This window comes from Lithobates pipiens, unplaced genomic scaffold (genome assembly GCF_037356315.1).
Source record: "Lithobates pipiens isolate NorthernLeopardFrog02 unplaced genomic scaffold, aLitPip1_a1.2 Scaffold_167, whole genome shotgun sequence".
NCBI lineage: Eukaryota > Metazoa > Chordata > Amphibia > Anura > Ranidae > Lithobates > Lithobates pipiens.
In genome coordinates this window covers 48,693-73,999 of record NW_027507753.1, presented here as the reverse complement: position 1 = coordinate 73,999, position 25,307 = coordinate 48,693, and the positions used below count along the sequence as shown (strand labels likewise).

At 43.0% G+C, this 25,307-nt stretch overlaps 1 protein-coding gene across 4 annotated transcripts in view; it reads right to left on the bottom strand.

The window, feature by feature from the left end:
• LOC143986525 (NACHT, LRR and PYD domains-containing protein 3-like) overlaps window positions 1-25,307 on the bottom strand; it is a 137,921-nt gene that overhangs the window by 68,651 nt on the left and 43,963 nt on the right. For 2 of the 4 annotated variants that reach the window (XM_077484879.1, XM_077484878.1), the window contains exons 2-3: window positions 5,573-5,640; window positions 4,165-4,464 (exon numbers count right to left, since the gene is read on the bottom strand). In XM_077484879.1, coding sequence (XP_077341005.1) covers window positions 4,165-4,464; window positions 5,573-5,609 — 337 coding nt within the window. In that variant the 5' untranslated portion in view covers window positions 5,610-5,640. Of the gene's footprint in view, window positions 1-4,164; window positions 4,465-5,572; window positions 5,641-11,777; window positions 12,008-20,592; window positions 20,618-25,307 lie in introns of those variants that run through there. The other 2 variants (XM_077484881.1, XM_077484880.1) reach the window with 2 other exon arrangements.

Genomic DNA, 25,307 nt, shown 5'->3' with positions numbered 1-25,307 from the left:
GCATCCATCTTCTGGGTATCACTGCTCCGGCCACTCACAGCTTCGGTGCAGCGATGACATCACTCCCAAGCATGCGCAGGGAGTCGCCACTAATGGCATATCTCCATTAGCAGTGGCATGCTGCTAACGGCGATAGTGCGCCTGCGTGCCACTGTCTATGGCGCACGCACCATAGACAGCTGTCACTGTCTTTAAGTAAATATCTCATAAACCGTGTAGGTTTAGGAGATATTTCTTGGACCTACAGGTAATCCTTAATCTAGGCTTACCTGTAGGTCAAAGTGCTTTGTAAGGGTTTACAACCACTTTAAGTATATTCTAGTTTTGAAACATTGATTCTTTCTAAAAAATGGGGGGGGTGCAGTTTGCCATATTCGCCCTGAGCACCAAATGGCCTTGTCCCAGCACTGACAGGCACACACCTAGAATCTGGAGCCTTGACTCCTCTTTCTGATGGAGGTTCAGATGGATGCATGGGGCACAAGGCTCAGAACCCTGAGCAACAATCATGAGGGTCTCCTAGGAATACAGCTATAAATATGGAGGTTCTGTATAATAGACAAGTGGCTGTGATTGTATTGCTCTGCTCGGCATGCTGAGTGATGTCATTGTGTTATGGTGACTGACTGCCGGCATCCTGGAGAAGTGTTACTCTGCTTCCCTTTTACATTGTTCCTGAACTCTGTAGCCTTTTCCTTCATCCACAATTTTATACCCAAATATATTTTATTCTGTAAACTCCCTCAGTAAAGATTGTTTAACCCCTTAGTGACTGAGGGGAAAACTAATGTTAATGCCTGAACACAATTTTGCAACTTTGACCCGTGTTAGTAAATCTGTACATATCATCCCAACTACATTGTGTATCCAGGAGGATTATACCGGATTCATTTCAGGATAAATTGGGCTTCTTTTGGTAACACTGGCACTAACACTGTTAGTTGTTGTTTGTACCAGTAGTACTGCCTGAAAAACACACATTTTGCTTTATCTTACCTAAAAAATCTGACATACTAATTTAGAAAATGTTTAACCACTTCCTGACCGTCTCACACTGATATATGTCGGCACTTTAAAGAGAGATATCATTGTTATGACAGCAGCTAACTATCATAACCCCGGTATCCTCTTCTTAAATGAGCGGTCCGGTTTCTGATAAAAGCGGTCTCTGCGACAGATTCACCGCACAATCACTTTTATCGGTGGCGGGAGAGGGGCCCCCCTCCCGCCGCTCTCCAGTGCCCTCCGCCTCTTACCAGAGCCGTTGTAGCGGCGGAGGAGATTGCGTGTTCTCCCGTGTGTGGTATGGAGCTGAATGAGGGGAAGATCCCCACCTGTCTCCAATCTATTGCAGGGCAGAAGCCACTTCAAAACATAATTTTTGTGTAAATATGAGATGTCAGATCTTTTTGATTCCAGATCTCATATATAAGAGGACCTGTCCTGCTTCTTTCTATTATAAGGGATGTTTACATTCCTTGTACTAGGAATAAAAGTGACACCTTTTTTTTTAAAAGAAGAGTGTAAAAGAAAAAAAAAAATATATATAAAATAAATAAGAAAAAATGTAAACGCGCTCCGTCCCGTGCAGAAGCAAACGCATACGTGAGCAGCGCCCGCATATAAAAAAAGGTGTTCAAAGCATACGTGAGGTATCGCCGCGATCGGTAGAGTGAGATCAATAATTCTAGCCCTTGATCTCCTCTGTAACTCAAAACATGCAACCTGCAGAATTTATTAAACATCACCTATGGAGATTTTTAAGGGTAAAAGTTTGTCATCATTCCACAAGTGGGCGCATCTTTGAAGCGTGACATGTTGGGTATCAATTTTTTTTTTTTTTTTTTTTTTTAAAGCATTTTATTGGGAAGTAAAAACAAAAAGGGAACAATACAAGCAACGAAGAAAATGAGTAACAAATAAAGAAAAGATGGACCGTCCGGTCTTACAGAAACAAGCACCTTCAAGGCGAAGACAGCTAAATTCGCATACATCTAGTGAAGTTAGTAGGTATACATTAACAATTACATTTACAAGCAAGGCGATATAGTCAAGTCACAATCTCCCTAAAATTAGATAAAACAGCCTAATCACAACTAAGGACCCAGGGAGGGAGGATCTATACGCCCATTACCATAGGAAAACGTTGTGCGGTATCCGGATTCGATATGCCTTCGATGTTTCCTAAAAAAAAAAAAGAAAAACACCTAGGGCCCGGGACTCTAATAGCCCATGGAGGTTATGTGGGGCTCGCGGTGTATATTGTATAATGCTAAGAACGCATATTTCAACTTATTCCAATGATGACATTTAGTTGTTGCCAATAGGGTGGTCTTCATACTTATTGTGATCTATTAAACCAAGTTTCTGCAGGTTATATGATAAAGTGTACGGCTTGGTAATCTGAGGGATGAAAGGTCCAAAGAAGGTATGGGGTAGGGGGGAATGGAGAAAGATAGGGTGGGCCTCGAAACAGAAAAGGGATATGGGAAGGGAAAGACAGGAGGAGAGAAGAGAAAAGAAAAAAAAAAAAAAAAAAGGGGGGGTGGGGGTAGGGGAAGTATAGATCCCTTCCGGAATGAGGATGGGGTTATCCTTCTACCACGTTAATGACTCATCCTCCTCCCCCACCTCAAATGCCACTATGTTGGGTATCAATTTACTCGCCGTAACATTATCTTTCACAATATAAAAAAATGGTCTAACTTTACTGTTGTCTTATTTTATTTAAAAAAAAAAAAAAAAAAAAATGTATTTTTTCCAAATAAAGTGTGCTTGTAAGAAAGTACGGTGTGACAGAAAGTATTGCACGACCACCATTTTATTCTCTAGGGTGTTAGAAAAAAATATATAATGTCTAAGTAATTTTCTAGCAAAAAAAAAATGTTTTTAACTTGTAAACACCAAATCTCAGAAAGAGGTTCGATCCTTAAGTTGCTAAAAATAAAAATACCCAAAATACACCAACCCCGACACCTGACCCTAAAACTAAATCTGGCACTGACCCAGATCTAACCTTGATCTAGTTATTTTTTTTTTCTTTATTAGAAAGAACACAATGTATGATACAATATATCCTGTATGTATACAATATATTAAATAATTAATATACCCTGTATGTATACAATGTATTATATTTTGTGTCCTGTATGTATACAATATATTAAATAATGGATCCTGTATGTATACAATGTATTATATAATATATCCTGTATGTATACAATGTATTATATAATATATCCTGTATGTATACAATGTATTATATAATATATCCTGTATGTATACAATGTATTATATAATATATCCTGTATGTATACAATGTATTATATAATATATCCTGTATGTATACAATGTATTATATAATATATCCTGTATGTATAAAATGTATTATATAATATATCCTGTATGTATAAAATGTATTATATAATGGATCCTGTATGTATACAATGTATTATATGATGGATCCTGTATGTATACAATGTATTATATAATATATCCTGTATGTATACAATGTATTATATAATGGATCCTGTATGTATACAACGTATTATATAATATATCCTGTATGTATACAATGTATTATACTTTGTGTCCTGTATGTATACAATGTATTATATAATATATCCTGTATGTATACAATGTATTATATAATGGATCCTGTATGTATACAATGTATTATATAATGGATCCTGTATGTATACAATGTATTATATAATGGATCCTGTATGTATACAATGTATTATATAATGGATCCTGTATGTATACAATGTGTCTTTCTCTCCATTTGGAAAAGAAAGAAAACATAGGGGTGAGCTGCACGGACACAATTTACTATGATTGCCAGAGAATATCACAGCGATCATGTGACAGGGAACCGGGAGTCCCGGATTCTGATCGGTAGTACAATCCCCGGGGATCTTAGTGAGATCCTAGTCTCTGTGCAGCGCTCTCCCAGCATAAAGGGAGGTACCCAAATATGTGGCCCCCAGAATAAAGACCCTTTTTGTGAGGCCCCATAAGTGCGTACTGTCAGTGGGAAGGGGATCATCCAGTTGAAATCTCCTGATTGGTCACTGGCTTTCCCTGGGTGACATTCCTAGTTGTTCCTCACACAGATTTTTATCAGGAATTGGTAGGAAATGGTCATTATAGATGGGAGCTCACCATGTTTTTTTCTCTCCTGGAGGTCATCTGCGGGTCCCATCAGACCAATCAGTGTAAAGACATGAATGGTGACATCCAGAGCCCCTTCTTCTCCATATGTGTCTATCAGGGTGTCCTTGGTGGTGATCCAGTCTGCATTTTCTAGTCTTCCTCGGGGGATGGGACGATTATCTCCATAGGAGAAATCAGACAATTTGTTCCTAAATCTCTTGAAGTCACTTCCTTTCAGATCCTCCAGAGAATATATGAGAAGATCCCCGGGGGTTTGTTTCCTCTTTCCCAGGACACCAGGAGCCGACCCTGTAGAGAGGACAATCATTAAACATAAGGCCTCATACACACGGACGTTTTAAAAAATGGGCTGTAAAGCTAGTAACAACAACTGGGAAAAAAAGCAGAGTTAAAAACGCAATTTTATTTAGTGTTTTGATTTGGCGTCAATTTGCGTTTAACAACGTTTTTAAGCGTTAACGCTAAGGCATGTTTAAAAAAAAAAATCCCTCTGATATTTTCCACTCTCAAACTACCCACATAAATATTTGTAAAGCTTAAAAACGCTGACGCTAAAAAAAAGTTGGTATATCGTTTATGAGCGTTTTTGAGCTTTTTTCAGTGTCAGCGTCAAAACTGCTCTAACGCTGGAGCCTCTGAAGGCGCTGGTCCTTGTTTGTTTTTTTTGGAGCTTAAAGCCCCATACACACTATCACTTTTTTTTTTCCTTCAGATTTACCAAAAACATAATATGAGGTCAAATCTTAGGAGTTTCAATGTGTATGCAATCAGGCAGGCCCTTCTACTACATGGTTTTGGTAAATCTGAAGGAAAAACTCAGCAGAAAAACGGATAGTGTGTATGGAGCTTAAAAACGACCATGCCTGTTACAGCTCAAAAACGCCATGGTGTGTATGAGCCCATTGAATAACATGGAGTTGCCTTCTTAAGCAGCAAAAAAAAGCTCAAAAAAGCTGCTGTAAAAACGTCCATGTGTATGAGGCCTTGAATAATGATGTGTCTGATGAGTGTGAACTAAGAACACCGATTACCCCCAAATCTCCCATCAGTATGTGTCATGTGACACGGGCTGTGTTCTCCTTAGGGTTATAGACAAAGGATTCCCCCGACCACTACACAAATAGCTATACAATTTGGGGTCCTGCAGTCATTATGGATCACTGGACCATCTCAGAAGATCATTTCCATCAATGATAAATAAAATCTGAAGAGACGGGAATGTGATTGTGGAATTGATGAAAAGCTCCTGAACTCTTCTAATGGGTGGACTGACCAGATGTCTACAGGAAATGTCCAGACTATGGAGACATGAGATGTTCTATCATCTAATTCCAATCTCTGGAGATGTGAGATGGAGGAAAACATTGGAAAGAATTGTCAGGATCAGCAGTCATACCTTGTGGGGAGGAGGATGAGGAGGAAGAGGTCGCCATGACATCAGAAGATGACCCGAGATGACATCACCTGGAAGGAGCACAAACAATAATAAACGTATTTGTAATGTGATGAATGGAAACAATAAGGAGGATTTTGTTCCCTTCTGTGGCTGACTGGTTGACCAAATAGAAGGTATTAGAATTGGATGGATTTCTGTCATTTACAACCCATAAATATAAGAGGGTCAATCAGAACCTTCATCCCGGCATTCATCTGATTGGTATATCGGGGTCACAAAGGAATATTACCCTGTTTAGGGACACAATTTATATAGGCTTGGACTTTTAGGTGTCACCTCCACAAATCTGTTCCATTCACAGCCAAGACTGGTACTAATCAGCACCAAAGTATCAGCCAGTAAGATGTCTACAGAGAGGTCAGGTGATAAAAATGAGAGGACCCCAAAATGGAAGCCGTGTGGTCAGCAGAGACCTCCATTCACTAATAAGATGCTTCCAAGAGAATTCTTCAGGAAGGTCGGAATTTATTCATTATAAAAACAGGTTAAAACACAAACACCACATTGTGTGGCTCTTTAGTCGCCACTTTGTCAGGGAAAGGTGTGCAGGACACTTTAATGGGTGGGATCTGTGTGTGTCCTTCAGACCAGACTATACTGTACAGTATACGGATATGTCAGGTTTTTCTGATAATAAATGATAATTATTGATATAAATTCTGAAGGAGATATGAAGAATAACCTTCTGATGAACCACATGCTACAAATGTTATAAAACTAAAGACTCTGAGAGTCGGCTGTGAAAGGAAAGTTTACATTCAGAGCAATGAGTTACAAGGACACATTTAATCCAGCAGACAATGTGTTATAATGGTCCTCACACAACACCGGTATAAATAGGATTTATTTTTATATTAGATATTTTTACAAGTCCAGCAAAAGAAATACAAAAGAGTCCGGTAACGAAGTGTGACATAAGAAGAAAGGGGCTGATTTATGAAAGCCGTGCGCCATCAGTAGAGGCGGACGACGAGACGCAATGCATATTCTCCTATTTACAAAATGGTGCACCGGGAACAGAACGCTAATCCCCATTTACTATAGTGATCTCGGCACACAGCATAATGCAATCTGTGCGCCACTATGGACATGGCACACGGCATCTTCAATATTAACAGAAGATGGAGGTGCAAATATTATGGGGTGATGTGAGGAAGTTTAGTAACAACTGCCCAAAATAGAATGAGAAATAATTTTCAGAGAAAGCCTGCTGTGCCTGCAAGTATGTTTAGAACTGTGTAAGATCAATGTGCATGCGCAAGCGGCTCTTGTGCACGTTCAAATGTGTTTGTTCACTGTGTGGCCAAAATCTTAGTAAAAGTCAAGCCTCACAAATTAAATTGCGTGGGTTGAACGGGCGCACCTCTAAACTTGACAATTTTCTTAATTTTTTTAATGATATTTGCACACAGGTCATGTTAGCGTGTTATGCTGCCAACATGTGACATGCAGTTTACTTATAGTCAATAATTAATGAATTTATTTATTCATTTATAATTATTTATTCACTTTTTGAATATAATCAACTGTTATTAATCACTATATTAATTTAATCATATTTAATTTTTGAGCATTTATCACAATTTTGATTGTATATGAATTGTTCTATCTGATTTCACTTAATCTATTGGAATTATCTGATTCATTTTCATTTACTTGCACAAACAGTAATAGCCTCAGTGGGGGTAGGTAGCGCAGCTAATTTTGGTCTTTATATGCATTGTATTTTGGATGTGTATCACATCCTGGTAGCTGCAGCTGTAACTGGGTTTTTGTTTTTTAATCTTTTAGATTAGGAGCGCAGTCATTTTTTTCTCTTATGTGACATGCACCTTGTTAAAATTATGTAAAAAGACTCTCGCTCCTCTAGCTGCTCCTAAAAGGGCATTTAACCTTTGCCCTCTAATGACTTGTACACACGGTCGGACATTCCGACCACAAAATCTGTCGGATTTTGTCCGAAACCTGTGTTGCTACACGCGGTTGGACAAAGTTGTCGGAATTTCCGGTCGTCGAGAACGCCGTGACGTAAACCGTGTACTACGAGACTAGAAAAGGGAAGTTTAGCACCACGTCCGGCACCCTTTGGGCTCCTTCTGCTGATCTCGTGTTTATGGCGTGTTAGTAGAAGTTTGGTAAGAGACAATTTGTGCTTTTCAGACTTGTGCTTCAGATCAATACTGATCTTCAGTTTGTGCTTGTCGGTGCATACCTGCTTATAAGTGCGTGTAGTCAGTTCGCATTTGTTGGTCATTGTGGACTATATCTTGGTAAAGTACGCTTTGATTTCCAGTGCTTATTGTCTGCTCGTTTCTGGTTTTCAGGTTGTTCTTTCAGGCCTTGCTGTTTATCGCTGCTTTCTGTTGTCCGGTCTGAAAAGCCGACCGCTTTGAAGCCATGTTTCGTGCACAGACTCGGAGAGTTCGTGCTGTGCAGGGGCTTGGTGTTGGGCTTTTAGCTTTGACACAAGTCCAAGCCCAGTCCATGAACAGGGCGAGGAGGAGTTCATGGAACAAGAATTGGTTGCGCCAGCGTGATCAATTCTTGCACATGCTTTTTCTTCGTGAGATCAGGGAGAATAATCCTGAGGATTTCAGGAATCATCTCCGGATGACGGACCCCGTTTTTCGCTGTCTGTTGGCTTTGCTGACCCCTTATATCAGCAGGCAGGATACCTGCATGCGGCAAGCCATCACTCCGGAGGAGAGGCTAGTTGCCACGTTGCAGTACTTGACGACTGGGAGAAGTCTTCAGGACCTCAAGTTCTTGACAGGCATCTCCCCCCAGGCTCTGGGGATCATTATTCGAGAGACCTGTTCTGCCGTTATTCAGGTCCTGCAGAAGGACTATATGAAAGTAAGTTTTCTTCTTTAACATCACATTCTATGTATTTAATGTTTGCTAATGTTTTGTATTTCTTTCATTGTTCCCTAATTACCATGATTGCAATATGCTGTAATTGATATGTTGTGCCCCTTTGTCCTCATGCATGCTGGAAGCTTTTCAAGTTCCTTTTTTGTCCTTCATGCATATTTGCCTTCACTAACCTCCCCAGCATGCTCTTCTGGGCCCATATACACCTATAGCATAGTCACTTAGCAATGTATTTTGTCAGCTCCATAGAAGTGCTTTCCCCTAAACAACCCCTAAAATCGGTATGTAGCGCCAACACTAGACTAAGTGTGCACTATACATATGTAAATTTAGTTTTCCAGAACTGTAACAGAGTTCTGGGGGTTAATTGTACAGGTTTTTACTTTGTCCTCTCGTTACTGTCATTACTGGTATGCTTAGTGCACATCTGCTGTGTCTCCGCTATGTGCTATCCCCACTGTGCCAAAAGAGAAGGGGCGGGGAATAGACTAGAAAGAATGTCAGGGGTGAGAGGAGTTTCACGCATGCGCACTGTATATAAAACCTAACACACGTGTGTTGTATGTAAGATCTGTGAGCGGAGCAAGGAGTAGCGGAAGCGATGATCTTTCGAATGAAGGTACAATTTTAACTTGGTACATCACTGGCCTATACTGCTTCTAGATTGAGGCCTGTATTGGGACAAGATTAGAAGAGTTTAGCCTGACATTAGGGTTTGTCTTGTGTTGTGTCTTGCAGAGAATATGGATCCCTTCAAGGAACCACATTTTCTTGGCATATTCATTGATATGCTCAGGGAGCTACCCTGCCTGTAGCAGATGAACCACCCCTTTTTAAGGACCTAAGAAAGAGGAAGGTAGCGCTGGAGAAACTGCTTGCTTTGGTGAAGATGATGGTCCCTACGGCAGACATCAGCTATGTGAAGGCCAAAATTGGTGGCCTGAGGAGTACATATCTGAGGGTGCGCAGGAAGGTCCAGGAGACCATGAGATCAGGAGATCCAGATGACATTTATGTCCCCAGGATGTTGTACTATGAGAGGCTGCATTTTCTGGCAGACCAGAGGGATCACAGTCCAGCACTCTCCAGTCTTCCTTCAAGGCTTCCTTCACCTCCAGCTGAGGCTTTCGATGTCCAACCTGGGCCTTCCAGGCAGCAACATATGGAGGGCCCAGCTTGAGTCAGGTATAGCATTGTTCAACATATTTATTGTCGTACATTTAATGATGTTAACTAGATGTTTGTTAAATCAGAACTTACTGATCAATACTAAGTGTTTTACATATAAATAGACAGTAGGGACCAAAAATGATTGGGACAAGAATGAAAAATGCTGGGCTCAGAATGATAGTCTGTTCTATTTATTAACATTCAATTTGCAACAGTCATGAGCTGAAAATTGTGTGATTGATGAACAAAAAACTAAAACTATGTCCCATTTTCATACACAGGAAGACCTCAGCTGGGAGGGGGCTGTGGCAAGTGGCAGCCGGGAGGGGGCTGTGGCAAGTGGCAGCCGGGAGGGGGCTGTGGCAAGTGGCAGCCGGGAGGAGGCTGTGGCAAGTGGCAGCCAGGAGGTCGACCATCGCTCGCCTCCACCTCCTGCCACAACTACAAGAGCAGAGCCACAGCCTAGAAGGAAGCCTGGAGGGAAATGTCTAAGGAAGACCAGAGAGTGATGGCCTGGGTTCAGTCTGGTCTGACAGAAGATGCAGCCTCTTGTAGGACCACAGCCTGGGGACATAGATGTCATCTGCTCTTCCTGATCTCTTAGACTTCTGGACCAGACTGTTCTCCCTTTCATATGGACTCCTTGACCAGTTTCTCCAGCGTTGCCTTCCTGTTTATTTGATTATGCCACCTAATAAACAAAAGTGAGGTACGGCAGGGCTGTGTGGATTGGTTGTGCCACATCTGGAAAAAATGGTTTATAAAAAGAGAAATCCCCTGGAGGTGGATTTTAAAGGCACGTACAACTTGATTGGAAAACAATCAAAATATTTTATTACATAAAACAGACAAGAAAGTAATATAAAATATACATAAACTGTATATCTCTGGGTACAATTATAGAGACACTGTTGATAACAATCTGAACCACACAAGTTTATATATAATCCATGTAGGTATAGTCATCCTACGCGTTTCAGAGCTTAATAAAACATCTCCTTCTTCAGGGGTGTAGATACAACATTAAGATGCAATCTATTGAATAACGGAGGATAGGGCTGACACAACTAATCGATTAATCAACAACTAATCGATTATGAAATGAATCGATTACTATTTTCATAATCGATTAATCGGCCAATAACATAATGGGGTTAAAAAAAACTTAAATGAGCCCTTTATAGTACAAAAAGAGCAAATAATTTCTACTGTAAATATTACTTTCACTGTTCTACATTAAAAAAAAATGAACCCCTTATAGTAGTGATTATCTGCTTTTTTCTACTATAAAGGGCTCATTTTTGTTTTTTAACCCCATTATGTTACTAAACGTCTTAGACCTGGTTCACTTCTATATGTTTATTGGTGCTTGTTGCAGAAATACACTACAATTCATTTACATGGTTTCCTATGGGACACGTTCACATCTGAAAGGGTCAGAGACTTTCAACGCAAAACTGTGCTTTATTGGTTCAATAAACTTCAATGGAGAAGCTGCAGAAAAGCGTGTAATGCATTTGCAGCAATTTGTGTTTTTTAATCTGCCCAAAAAAAATGCAAAAACTCAAATTGCAGTAAAATCACGTGAGCAAAAATCAAAGCGTACTGCAAAAAGCACGGCAGAAACAGATCAAAAGCAAACTGCATTAGGTGTGTACCGAGCCTTATGCTGGTCACACAGATCAATTTTCAGATGAGAATATTCAGACGAAAAATCTTTGTACATTCGCTGAATGAAAGAATTTTGTTTGAAATTTTCACTTGTTTTTTACATTCTGTTTTTAAAATGAATGTAATTTCTGGATGAAAACCACATACACTGTCAGAAAACTTCTTAGTCAAAGGAATTTTCAATGATTTCCAAATTTTCTTGTCACTGTGGTTGAAAATGAACGTCAATTTGACCCACTTTTTTTTTTAGGTTATTAACCCATTAATCGATTAATCAAAACAATAATCGGCCAACTAATCGATTATGAAAATAATCGTTAGTTGCAGCCCTAACGGAGGACAAGATGTTAGAGCCAGGAGATAACCAAACAAGTACAATAGTAAGGGTAAAAACAATAGATTGCAAAAAAAGATTACAAATAATACTCACAGAACTTGTAGCAGGGTCAAAAATATCCCAGAATAATTGTTAATTAAAAACAAGAAACAGCAGGTGACCTCTTATGAGTAGTTAATTTTGCCAGTGTTCAAGGCACATGAAGAGAGGTAGAGGGAAAGGGCAGGTGGCGTTGCACAGTGCAGGTGTATCAGAGACCTTCTGTAAGTTGTAAAGGCCAAAAGGAAGTCCAAAAAACAGGAAATCCAAAAGGGGGCCACCCTGGAGAACCCCTAAAAAGAGAAAATAACAGGGAGAAAATAGCAAACAAGGAGCCACTTAGAAGGGAAACACTGGGGTTGAAAATAAAATGCCGGGTCAAAGAACAGAGGAAGGGAAAAATAAATAAATAATATATATATATATATATATATATATATATATATAAGATTTTTTAGTGCAGAGTACACTGGGTACGGAACTGTAAATAAGTAGATAAATGCACCAATATATGATATATATTGTAATGTGCACAGGAAATATATATTGGAAAAAAGTATGAAAAATTATAAATACTTGCACATATGTACCCCTCCATGTTTGCACGAGCATATATATATATATATATATATATATATATATATATATATATATATATATATGTTTAACAGTAAAATAAAGATACTGGATAGAGATGGACGAACTTCCAACGGGACGTTTCGCGAACGTGACCGAAAGTTTGCGGCGGGCCCCATTGACTTCAATGGCAAGCGAACTTTAAAAGCCTACAGGTCATATTTTCAGCCCCAAAATACTTACTAGCTGTGCACACATAGTCCCACCACATGGACACTGACATCTGGGATCGACAACTACAAGCATTCTTTTTTATCAGTGAAATTTTGACAATTCTGGACTGTGGAGAGCATGAAGGCCATGGAGGAGAGGAAAGGTCATGATAGGCTATGAAGAGGGTGCAGGAGATGATCACCAGCACTGTGATACAGCACTGACACCAACACCGTGATACAGTGCACTGACAGCAGCACTGTGATAGAGTGCACTGACACCAGCACCGTGATAGAGTGCACTGACACCAGCACCGTGATAGAGTGCACTGACACCAGCACCGTGATAGAGAGCACTGACACCAGCACCGTGATAGAGAGCACTGACACCAGCACCGTGATAGAGAGCACTGACACCAGCACCGTGATAGAGAGCACTGACACCAGCACCGTGATAGAGAGCACTGACACCAGCACCGTGATAGAGAGCACTGACACCAGCACCGTGATAGAGAGCACTGACACCAGCACCGTGATATAGAGCACTGACACCAGCACCGTGATATAGAGCACTGACACCAGCACCGTGATATAGAGCACTGACACCAGCACCGTGATAGAGAGCACTGACTGCAGCACCATGATAGAGTGCACTGACACCAGCACCGTGATATAGAGCACTGACACCAGCACCGTGATATAGAGCACTGACACCAGCACTGTGATCTACAGCACTGACACCAGCACCTTGATATAGAGCACTGACACCAGCACCGTGATATAGAGCACTGACAGCAGCACCTTGATATAGAGCACTGACACCAGCACCGTGATAGAGTGCACTGACACCAGCACCGTGATAGAGAGCACTGACACCAGCACCGAGATTGAGAGCACTGACAGCAGCACTGAGTTTAAGAGCACTGACAGCCAGGGGCGGATCCAGAGTCCAGCCTCGGGAGGGGCACTGCTATAAAATATTTTTTGGGGCAGTTTATATGGGAAATACCTGGTATTGGCACTTCAATCATCATGGCACCATGGTTGTTATGGTGTCAGGATGATTGAAGCGCATAATTTCTTTTATTACATTGTAATATAAAATTAAATGGTTCAACTCACCATAATGCAGAATCAGTGGGAGCCCTGAGGAAGTCACTTGACATGTCGCTTGCCACTTGCCACGTCACCTGCCACACATTGCGGATTGTCACTTGCCGCGTCCCCTGCCACACACTGCGGATGGTCACTTGCCACGTCCTTGTCACCAAATGCAGATTGCCACTTGCTACGTAGCCTGCCACACATTAGATTGTCACTTGCCATGTCACCTGCGGTGGGTGGAGCCAACACTAACTCTGGGACGGCGGAGGCCTGTAGCGTGGAGAAGATGGAGGGAGGAGGGTGCGTGCTGGTGGGTGGGGCCAACACAGTCAGGGACGGACTCGGCGGAGAAAGAAGAATGCTGGCTCTGCCGTCACAGAATGACTGTGGATGTGGATTTCAGCCGCTGGATGTGTGACTGTAAGTAACTTCTCTCCTCTCCCTCCCTGGCCTGTTCTCCAGCAGCTCCAACACTCCATACAGTGACTGTGAGGCTCTGAGAGTGAGACTGGAGTCCGACGTGACTCACTGATGTCACTCGTTGCTAGACGCCAGGCGGCCCAGGCATTTGCAACGAGTGCAGGGGAAGAGGCTCCACCCACCTTTTCCTGCTGCTGTTATCGAGTCTCTCTCTCTCTGTGCCGCTGATCGGCTGATGTGAGAGTGACTCAGCAGAGGCAGCAGCTGCAGAGCACCTGAAGTGCAACTCAGACAGCAGCACTGTGATAGAGTGCACTGACACCAGCACCGTGATGAAGAGCACTGGCACCAGCACTGTGATCTAGAGCACTGACACCAGCACCGCGATAGAGTGCACTGACACCAGCACTGAGAGAGCACTGACACCAGCACCGTGATATGGAGCAATGACACCAGCACCGTGATAGAGTGCACTGACACCAGCACCATGATAGAGTGCACTCACACCAGCACCGTGATATAGAGCACTGACACCAGCACCGTGATATAGAGCACTGACACCAGCACCATGATATAGAGCACTGACACCAGCACCGTGGTAGAGAGCACTGACACCAGCACTGTGATATAGAGCACTGACACCAGCACCGTGATAGAGTGCACTGACACCAGCACCGTGAGAGCACTGACACCAGCACCGTGATATAGAGCACTGACACCAGCAACGTGATATAGAGCACTGAAACCAGCACCGAGATAGAGAGCACTGACACCAGCACCGTGATCGAGAGCACTGACAGCAGCACTGATACCAGCAACTCATGGCTGGGCCCCAAAAATATGACACCGCTCAACCTCTTCAAACAGGAGGGTACGGGCATATAGTACAGTGTGCTTTTTTTGTACAAGGAAGTGAGCCAAATGTAAAAAAAAGGTCTGTGTGCTCGATTGAATAAATTGTTTATAGAGATATACATGGTCTACTGGTCACCTGTGTTGAATTCCTCCGAGATCCATGCCTCATTCATTTTTAGAAATGTGAGGTAGTCAACACTGTCGTGAGCTAGGTGAGTGCGCTTATTGGTCACGATCCCCCCTGCTGCACTGAACGTCCTTTCGTACAGGACATTGGACGAGGGGCAAGCCAACAGTTCCATTGCAAATTGGCAAGCTCTAGCCATAGGTCAAGCCTGCCCACCCAGTAGTCCAGGGGTTCATCACTCCTCAGAGCGTCTACTTCGGCCGTTAACCCGATGTAGTCAGACACCTGTCAGTCTAGGCGTTCCCTGATGCTGGATCTGGATGAGACCCGTCGATGGGTCGGCTGAAAGAATGACCTCATATCAGAAGTCACCAACACATCTTCAAACCGCCCTCTTCTTGCAGGCGCTGTTGGATTGGTACCCGCAACTCTTTCTCTGGGAGTGGGAATTGCTCCTCTGCCAGCGCACGCAAAAGCAGAATGCAGCATTTCTCGAAGCAAGGCCTGGAAGTGCTCCATTCTGACAGCCCTCTGTGACGGCGGTAACATTTCCGCCATTTTGTGTTTGTACCGGGGGTCTAAGTATGTTGCCACCCAGTACTGGTCCTTGACCCTTATGCTTTTTATACGGGGTCCCTGTTAAAACACTGGAGCATGAAGGCCCCCATTTGCACTAAACTGGAAGCGGTGTGGTGGCCTGGCTCCTGCTCATCATCCAGGATAATGTTGTCCCCCTCGTTATCCTCTCCCCATCCACACACAATAACAGGGATCCCAGAAAGGTTTAAAGCATGCTCTTCTTGCTCCTCCTCATCCGCCCCGGCACCATCCTCCTCTTCAGACTCCTGTTGTTGACTTGTCTCAGATAGAGTAGCCCCCCTGGGAATTCATCCAGCATTGCGACTTCCTCATCCTCCTGCTCCTGCATGGCTTGATCAATGACACGGCACAATTCACGCTCCATAAAGAAGGCATAAGGTACCATGTCACTGATGGCGCCATGGCTGCGACTGACCAGTTTGGTGATCTCATGAAATGGCCGCAAAAGTCTGCATGTGCCGTGCATGAGCAGCCACTGGCGCAGTGAAAAAAACCCTAGCTCCCCAGAACCTGTTCTGCCGCAGAGTTCATACAGGTAGACGTTAAATGCACGAGTTCCATTGCGTCGGGCAATCGCAAATAAGACGTCTGACCAGCAGATTGTGTCGCCGCTGAATGTCAGCAAGGCAAGCCATGGCCGTGTAAGATCTTCTGAAATGGGCAGAGATTTTCCTTGCCTGACGCAAGATGTCCTGGACCCCAGGGTATTTGACAAGCAGATTGGCACCATTGTCACACACCACTTTACCAACTGTCAAATTGAGTGGTGTTAGCCACTGATCTGCCTGTCAACGCAAAGATGAAAGGAGTGCAGGGCCAGTGTGGCTCTTGGCTTCCAGGCACAACAGATGCAGCACAGCATGGCAACGTCTCACCTGGCACGTTGAATCATTTCTGGGGAGCTTGAGTGGCGCAGCGGAAGAGACGCTAGCAGCGGAAAAGGAGGAGTCAGCCAAGGAGGAGAGGGAGGAGGATGGAGTAGGAGGAGGAGAAGAAGAGCCAGGCCTGCATGCAATCCATGGCGGTAAAACCAAATCTACACAGGTGCCACGGGTTACATGCTTGACGGCCGTCAGAAGGTTCACCCAGTGGGCAGTAAAAGTGATATACCTTCCTTTCCCGTGTTTGCTAGACCACGTGTCTGTGGTCAGATGTATCTTGGCACCAACACTGTGTGCCAGATATACATTCACTTGCCGCTGAACATGGCCATATAGCTCTGGGATGCCCTTCTGTGAGAAATACTTCCTTCCTGGGACCTTCCATTGTGGTGTTCCAATGGCCACAAATTTTCGAAAGGCCTCTGAGTCCACCAGTTTATATGGCAGTAGCTGGTGGGCTATCAGTTCTGACAAGCCAGGCGTCAACCATTGGGCAAGAGGGTTATCCGGCATCATAATTTTTTTACGTTCAAACATTAGGCCCACGGAAGCCTGCCTTTTTCCAGAAAAACATGGATGGCGTGATGGAAGGTGGAGTGGAGGACAATTGTGAGGAGAGAGGAGAAGAAGTAGTAGAAGACGAGGCTGGACGGTGAGAGCCTGGAGTGTGGCTTTGTGGGTTCCGTTGCCCCCACTGGGCTCGGTGATGGGAGCTCATGTGCCTTGTTAAGGCAGTCATTCCTAGGTGAGTGCTGGGCTTACCGCAACTTATGCGTTGATTGCAAAGACTGCAGATGGCAACACTATTGTCAGCAGCAAACACGTTAAGAAAACCCACACTGTGGAGCCATGTGCCGGCATCCTGGGAGCGCCAGATGTGACCGTACATGGTTGATGCCTCGCTCCTGATACATTAGCAGTCTGCTTGGCCCCTCCTGTGCAATCTAAGTTCTGCCTGCTTCTCCTCCCTATCTGCTGGTCCATATCTCCCTCTGAACTCCCCTCCTCTTGTGGGCACCCAGGTGACATCACTAGACACGTCCTCATCAACGTCACCTTCCCCACCGCTATAATTAGAGATCTCGGAGTAGGCAGCAACAGCGGAGGGACACCTCCTCCTTGGGCTGAACTGGGTACTATTGTCAGACTGCTGAGTGGCATTTGTTGCTTCCTCCTCTTCCTGATCGAATGCCAAGAGTGGCTGCGCATCGTAAATTTCTTGATATGAATCGGAAAATAATTCCTGTGACTCCAGCGGAAGGTATGGTGGTGGTGGTGGTGTTGATGGTAGTGTCTTTGGGGGTGCACATAGCAGAGAGTGAAGAAGAGGGTGCAGATCGAGAGGATGAGGAGGGTGCAGAAGAGTAAGGCTGAGTGAGCCACTCAACCAAGTCTGGTGTGTCCTTTGACGTAATCGCACGCACCTTCTGCAGTTTTCCACTTTGGCTCAAGCCTGTTGCTCCTGCCCTACCCCTACCACCCCTGCGGAAGGGCCTGCCTCTTCCTCTGCCTGTCATTTTTTAAATGACCCTGTGACAAAAGTCTCTAGAGAAGTGCAGTATGTATGTGGAAGAAGGTATATAACACCCCACTTCAATCTGTTGTTTTTGGGGGCCACTGGTCTAACACACCAGTTATAATACTTTTTTATTGCGTTTGTCGCTCTTTGTAGTATCACTGCAGAACCGCTCAGCAGTCACAATGCTGCACAGTGGAAATGCACTATACTATGATTTCTATATGTGCAAGTATTTTATACGTGTATTACACACCTATATACTGCACACCAAATAGTACATCTATACCAGTCCTTAAAAGGACCTTTGTGGACCTAGTAGTAATAGCTAGCTAGTGATTAAACTGACTGTCCCTGCTCCACACAGCGTCCTGTCCCTACACTGACAAAAGACAGCTGCAATCACCAGCACAGCAGTGCACTGAACCCTATACACTGTACTACACCTATACCAGTCCTTAAAAGGACTTTTGTGGACCTAATAGCTAGTGATTTGTGTCACTACAGTCTCTCCCTGCTGCACACAGCGTCCTCTCCCTACACCGGCAAAAGACAGAATGTAAAATGGCCGCCAGATCAGGTCTATTTATAAGGTAGGGGGAATGTCCAATTGTCCATGCGCTGAAATGTCTCAATTAGCTGTCCTGTACCCCATTATGGATGTGTCATCATGGGTCAAAGTTCTTTCACACTGTAAACACATATGTCCACCAGGAAAACAGCGGCAATAGTCAGCCGGTTTGATGAATCGCAAACACGCAAAATTTGCCGCAAACCGACCACCGGGCGAGCCGCGAGGCCATCCCTAATACCGGAGTGTAAAAAACCCTTGTCACTGTAAGCCCTTGTACACACGGTCAGAGATTCCGACGGAATGTGTCCTATCGGACCGTTTTGTCGGATAATCCGACTGTGTGTGGTATGCATCGGACTGTTTCCGTCGGAATATCCGTCGGACCCAATTTTCCAACTTGTTGGAAATATTTTCCAACAAACTGGTCCGATCGGACATACTCCGATCATGTGTAGAGAATTCAGATCGGACAAAGTGCCACGCATGCTCAGATCAAATTCCTACACCAAAGCTATTTGCTACTAGCGTGAACGTAGTCCCGTCGTAACGAAATAACGTCATCACGTTCTGAACGATCGGATTTTCCGACAACTTGGTCCGACCGTGTGTATGCAAGTTTCGGACACAATCCATCGGACAAAATCCGTCAGACAAAATCCAACGGATTTGGTTGGCAGAATGTCCGACCGTGTGTACAAGGGCTTAGAGTAATTGAGATTAAAGAGTCCCAGTAAAAAAGGACCACAAATGTACAATGTAAGTATGAAGGACAGAAACCACATCACACATATGAGAAAGTTCTCTACTCCAGTGCACTTATAAGTAAGAACTTTTCATATGTGTGAAGTGGTTTTTGTCCTTCATACTTACATTGTGCATTTGTGGTCCTTTTTTTTTACTGGGACTCTTTAATCTTAATTACTCTAACAGTGACAAGGGGTGTTTACACTCCAGTATCTTTATTTTACTGTTATATATATATATATATATATATATATATATATATATATATGCTCGTGCAAACATGGAGGGGTACATACGCACACGTATTATAAGTATTTATCATTTTTCATACTTTTTTCCCAATATCTATTTCCTGTGCACATTACAATATATATCATATATTGGTGCATTTATCTACTTATTTACACTTCCGTACCCAGTGTACTCTGCACTAAAAAAAAAAATATATATATATATATATATATATATATATATATATTATTTTTTTTCCTTCCTCTGTTCTTTGACCCGGCATTTTATTTTCAGCCCCAGTGTTTCCCTTCTAAGTGGCTCCTTGTTTACTATTTTTCCCTGTTATTTTCCCTTTTTAGGGGTTCTCCAGGGTGGCCCCCTTTTGGATTTCCTGTTTTTTGGACTTGCTTTTGGCCTTTACAACTTACAGAAGCTCTCTGGTACACCTGCACTGTGCAACGCCACCTGCCCTTTCCCTCTACCTCTCTTCATGTGCCTTGAACACTGGAAAAATTAACTACTCATACGAGGTCACCTACTGTTTCTTGTTTTTAATTAACAATTATTCTGGGATATTTTTGACCCTGCTACAAGTTCTGTGAGTATTATTTGTAATACTTTTTTGCAATCTATTGTTTTTACCCTTACTATTGTACTTGTTTGGTTATCTCCTGGCTCTAACATCTTGTCCTCCGTTATTCAATAGATTCCATGTTAATGTTGTATCTACACCCCTGAAGAAGGAGATGTTTTATTAAGCTCCGAAACGTGTAGGGTGACTATACTTACATGGATTATATATAAACTTGTGTGGTTCAGATTGTTATCAACAGTGTCTCTATAACTGTACCCAGAGATATACCTTTTATGTATATTGTACATTACTTTCTTGTCTGTTTTATGAAATAAAATATTTTGATTGTTTTCCAATCAAGTTGTACGTGCCTTTAAAATCCACCTCCAGGGGATTTCTCTTTTTATAAACCATGACACCTAATAAAGAGTTTTTTTGGTTAAAGAAATACTTACCTGTGTGTTTTACTTCAAAAAGGACAGTTTATTTGTGAGTAGGCAGGTACCTTTCAAAAATACAAAGTCAAATTAACAAGGGGCACAAAAACAACCTCCTCGAGATTACAAAATTAAACAATAAAATAAAAAGATAATAATGGTGTTGCGGTAAGTTGACACACAAAATACACCAACAATAATTACGAAGATGAACAAAATGTCAAAAAAAGGAGGAGATCTTGATTAAAAAAGAAACCACAAAATTTAAACTAAAAATAAAAAATGATTGGGGAGATCTGGCGAATAAAAATATTGTATTCATGAAATGAGGAAAAAGAATAAAGAAATACGTTTGGGAGAAGTGTGTGTGAATATGAGCAGCAAAACAACTTCATTCTTGTAGCATTATAAAGAAAAAGATAATGCGCTGCTTTAAAGAATTTTTAACTTTGCAGCATGACGATTGTGCTATATCGATTACAAGCGGTAGTTTTACTTGACCGAGCGCTTCCGTCTCAGAATTTATTCTGAGCATGCGTGGCACTTTGTCTGTCGGACTAGGCTACACACGATCAGAACTGACGTGGATCGGATCATGTTGTCAGAAAATTTTAGATCCAGCTCTCAAACTTTGTTGGTCAGAAATTCCGACGGAAAAAGTCAGATGGAGCCCACACACAGTGGGATTTTCTGACACAATGGTCCGATTGGACATTTTCCGTCGGAATTTCTGACGGTGTGTACAAGACATTAGTCTAATCAGGACCAGTCTCCTCAATGAGTCCTATCATGAAACTCTTAAATAGTTCATGTAAGAAATGACAATAAAGTCAGTGCAGTCTCTATATAGGAGATAGCATGGTGTAATCCTCCTTCAAGGCTCAGATGTAAACATAACTCCACACATTATAATGACAGATGTGCATCCGGAAAGGTAATGGATACTCTTACCCCAGGGTGTGTACCCATACACCAGTGGTGGTGAGTCAGTCAAGCATGGAATGATACTCCATGATGGATCTTCCAGCCAGGATTCCTATAGACCAGGTAAGGTGTGACGGGTAAGGTGTGACGGGTAAGGTGTGACGGGTAAGGTGTGACGGGTAAGGTGTGTTTACCATCTGAGCCTTGAAGGAGGATTACACCATGCTATCTCCTATATAGAGACTGCACTGACTTTATTGTCATTTCTTACATGAACTATATAAGAGTTTCATGATAGGTCGACTCATTGAGGAGACTGGTCCTGATTAGACTAATATTTTAGGTGTGGTCACTGGATGGACATTAATATATTTTGTTTATATATGTGACTATGATATGTCCGTATGAGATCCCTCTCCTTTTTTTTGTTAATGTACACATTTTAATATATTCCCATATATTTCATTCACGTACACATGTAGGCCCCTTTCACACTGGGGCGGTGCGGGCGTCGGTGGTAAAGCACCACTATTTTTAGTAGTGCTTTACCGTTGTTTTAGTGGCGAAATGCGGCTGCTAGCGGGGTGGTTTTAACCCCCGCTAGCGGCTGAAAAAGGGTATACACACCGCTCTTTCACCGCTCCAAAGATGCGGCTAGCAGGACTTTTTCCACCGTCCTGCCAGCGCACCGCTCACTGGAGTGAAAGGGGCCGTTTTTTTCAGGTGAAACGCAGGCGCTATTTTTAGCGTTGTAGCACCTGAAATCCACCTCGGTGTGAAAGGGGCCTTAGTGAATATTCTTCCCTAGAAGGTATTTTTTGGGGTAAAAATATTCTCTTAGCGCTGCATTTTTTTCTCACTGTTTCACAATCTTTATCATTGTTGATGCTGGCTGCTATTAGTTTATTTTTTTCATTGGTAGCACAACTTTTTTCTATTTCTAGTAATTCCGATCACCCCAAAGTCTGACACAAACTATTGGAGACTGAATGCTCAACTCCTGACAGATTCTGATATTTTGCCTAAAATTACTGCAAAGTTTAGGGACTTCTTTAGACTAAATGTAACTCCAGAGGCAGACCCCTTAATGGTTTGGGGGGGCACAAATGCTCAATAAGGGGTGACTTGATGAAAATGGGTGCACACCGTAAAAGACAACAGGAGGCTGAATATAAAAGATTGATGGACATAATCTCTCAACTGGAGACAAAACATAAACAGTCCCTGACAGAGACCTCAGCTACAGAACTACTAGAGGCAAGGAAAACACTACAGCTAATGCCACGTACACATGATCGAATTGTCCGCCGGACCACAGTACGCCGGACAATTCGATCGTGTGTGGGCTCCAGCGGACTTTTTCATCGTAAAGTCCGGGGGACTTAGAAAGTAGTTTTGACTCAAAATATGTCCGCCGGACTTGGCTTTCAGCGGACAATCCGTTCGTCCGGCAGACTAAGAATGACACATGCTCTTAAGCAAGTACAAGAAGGAAGCTATTGGCTACTGGCTATTGAACTTCCTTTTTCTAGTCCCGTCATACGTGATGTACGTCATCACCTTAGAAATTGCCGGACTTTGAGTGTCCGTGTGTGGCCAAGTCCATTCGTTATAAAGTCCGGTGGATTGTTTGCCGGACCAATTCCGCCGGACAATTCGATCGTGTGTACGCGGAATAAGCCTAGAAACTAAAACGAAACGCCTTCTATTTAAAAAAAATATAAAAGATCTACTATGAGGCAGGAGATAAATCGGGTAGGCTGCCGGCCAGAGCCCTGCAAGAGCCTACTACCTCCAAACACATAATGGGCATTAAAAGTACAGATGGGACACTAGACATTACAACAGAAGCCATAGCAAAGCATTTCCACACATACTACTCCCAACTGTAAAGTTTACCTACACAACACAGACCTCCTGGAGGTATCAGGGGATAGAGCTCAGGCAATACAGGACTAATTAATGGAGAGCGGTCTCCCTAAACCATCAATGGTCGACAGAAGACGAGATCTCTTCCATGGAGATTCAAAATGCTATTAAACCTTTAAAACCAGGGAAAAGCCCAGGTCCAGACAGCTACAATCAGGGCCGGCTGGGAATAAAAACCAGCCCTGGAAAAAATGTCATACCAGCCCCACAGCATTATTATACCTGCCCAACAGCATAACGTCATTATTATCTTGTTCATGAAAGGGAAAACCTTACATTTTAAAGCACATTTGACGAAGAGAGTATTATATAAGAGGGCCAGTATGGTGGCCCGTAATTATGGGAGGAGCCTGGAGGGTATATAATCAGACCACCCACAATGGTCTGTGTCGGTTCCAGTGCAAGGTACTGCACATCAAGGGGCCGACTCTTCTCAGCTCCCTCACGGTCGACTATCTGTGCGGCCAATCCCAGGTGCACTTCGGCTTCTTCATTCGTGGTCTTCGTCGGCGGTTCCCGCTCATGGTCGCAGATAAGTAATATCCAAATCTTTTCATATCATGTGCAAACTTGCGGCTTATCATGCTTACTATCCTGCACCCCTTTCGCAAAACCTACCTCTGAGTTGTTGACACTCATGTCCCGACATCTTTCGGCACAGGCATAGTACATTCGTAAATTCCTTCTACCAAACATACGATTCATTCATAGATCCAAGCCTCCGAGTCGCTGTCGGTCGTTCTCCAATATCACTCGCCATAGGCTTCACTAGTTATAAGATTCACTGTTCTCATCCTTTTTTGAGATAAACAGGTATTGTTTGTATGGGTTTCTGTGGCTGATTGAGGTGTAATTAAACCCACCTGATGTCTTTCCTGCACTTGACTAGCCTGGGGGGATGGGTGGTTGATAGGTGTTTGGTTTCACAGTAAAGAATGGCATACACTCTACAACCAATTCGTATCAGATACTCCTTACTGCCAATTTATATCAGTTTCATCTCATACATTTTTTAAGCCGATTCGTGTCAAATGCATTGCACAGGCTGACTCTGCCAACTCACTGCGTGTCCACGTAGTTGTACCTTTGAGATCGGTCGTATATCTTCATCGATTGTCCCACGCTCGGACCGCTACACACTCGCTGTTGCAGGTAGGACTTTGTTGTTACCGCTCCTCTAAACTCTAGTAGTTACGTTATCATGTTCGTTTATCATGTTTGTTTTGCAAAAAGTCGCACTTACGCCACCGTAAATCTTTCTATGTCATCTTTCATGTATTTCATGCTTTCTACCCAACGCGAGTTTACTCGAGCTGTTTACTTCACGGCAATGCGGTTAAATCCGACATTCAAGCCCCTTACTCACCTCGCGTCTACGGCCGATTCGAATCTAGTCGCAACTTTGCTTCTATGTTTCGGATCTTTGGCAATCACAAAGCCCCTTCAACAGCCATCACCATTTAGTTGATTCAAACCCAGCCATATCATCGGCAATAAGGTCAGATCTGTCATACGAGCCCCGTAGTCACCTCACATCTATGGCCGATTTGAATCTAGTCGCAACTTTGCTTCTATGTTTCGGATCATTGGCAATCACCAGCCCCTTCAACCACCATCACAATTCAATCATTCCGAACCCAGCCATATCCTCAGCGATACGGTCGGATCCCATATATGAGCCTCTCAGTCGCATCTACGGAGGATTCGAGTCTAGTCGCAGCATCGGCGCAACAATTACAGTCCTTGCCAAACGCAACTCTAACAACCAAGCTGAATCCTGTTGCATCTCCGACTCAAATCTTTTGCAGACTATTCCATAGCTATAACCCTGTTCAAACTAGTCACATCGACTGTACGAATTCAGCAGTACTTACGTTTGA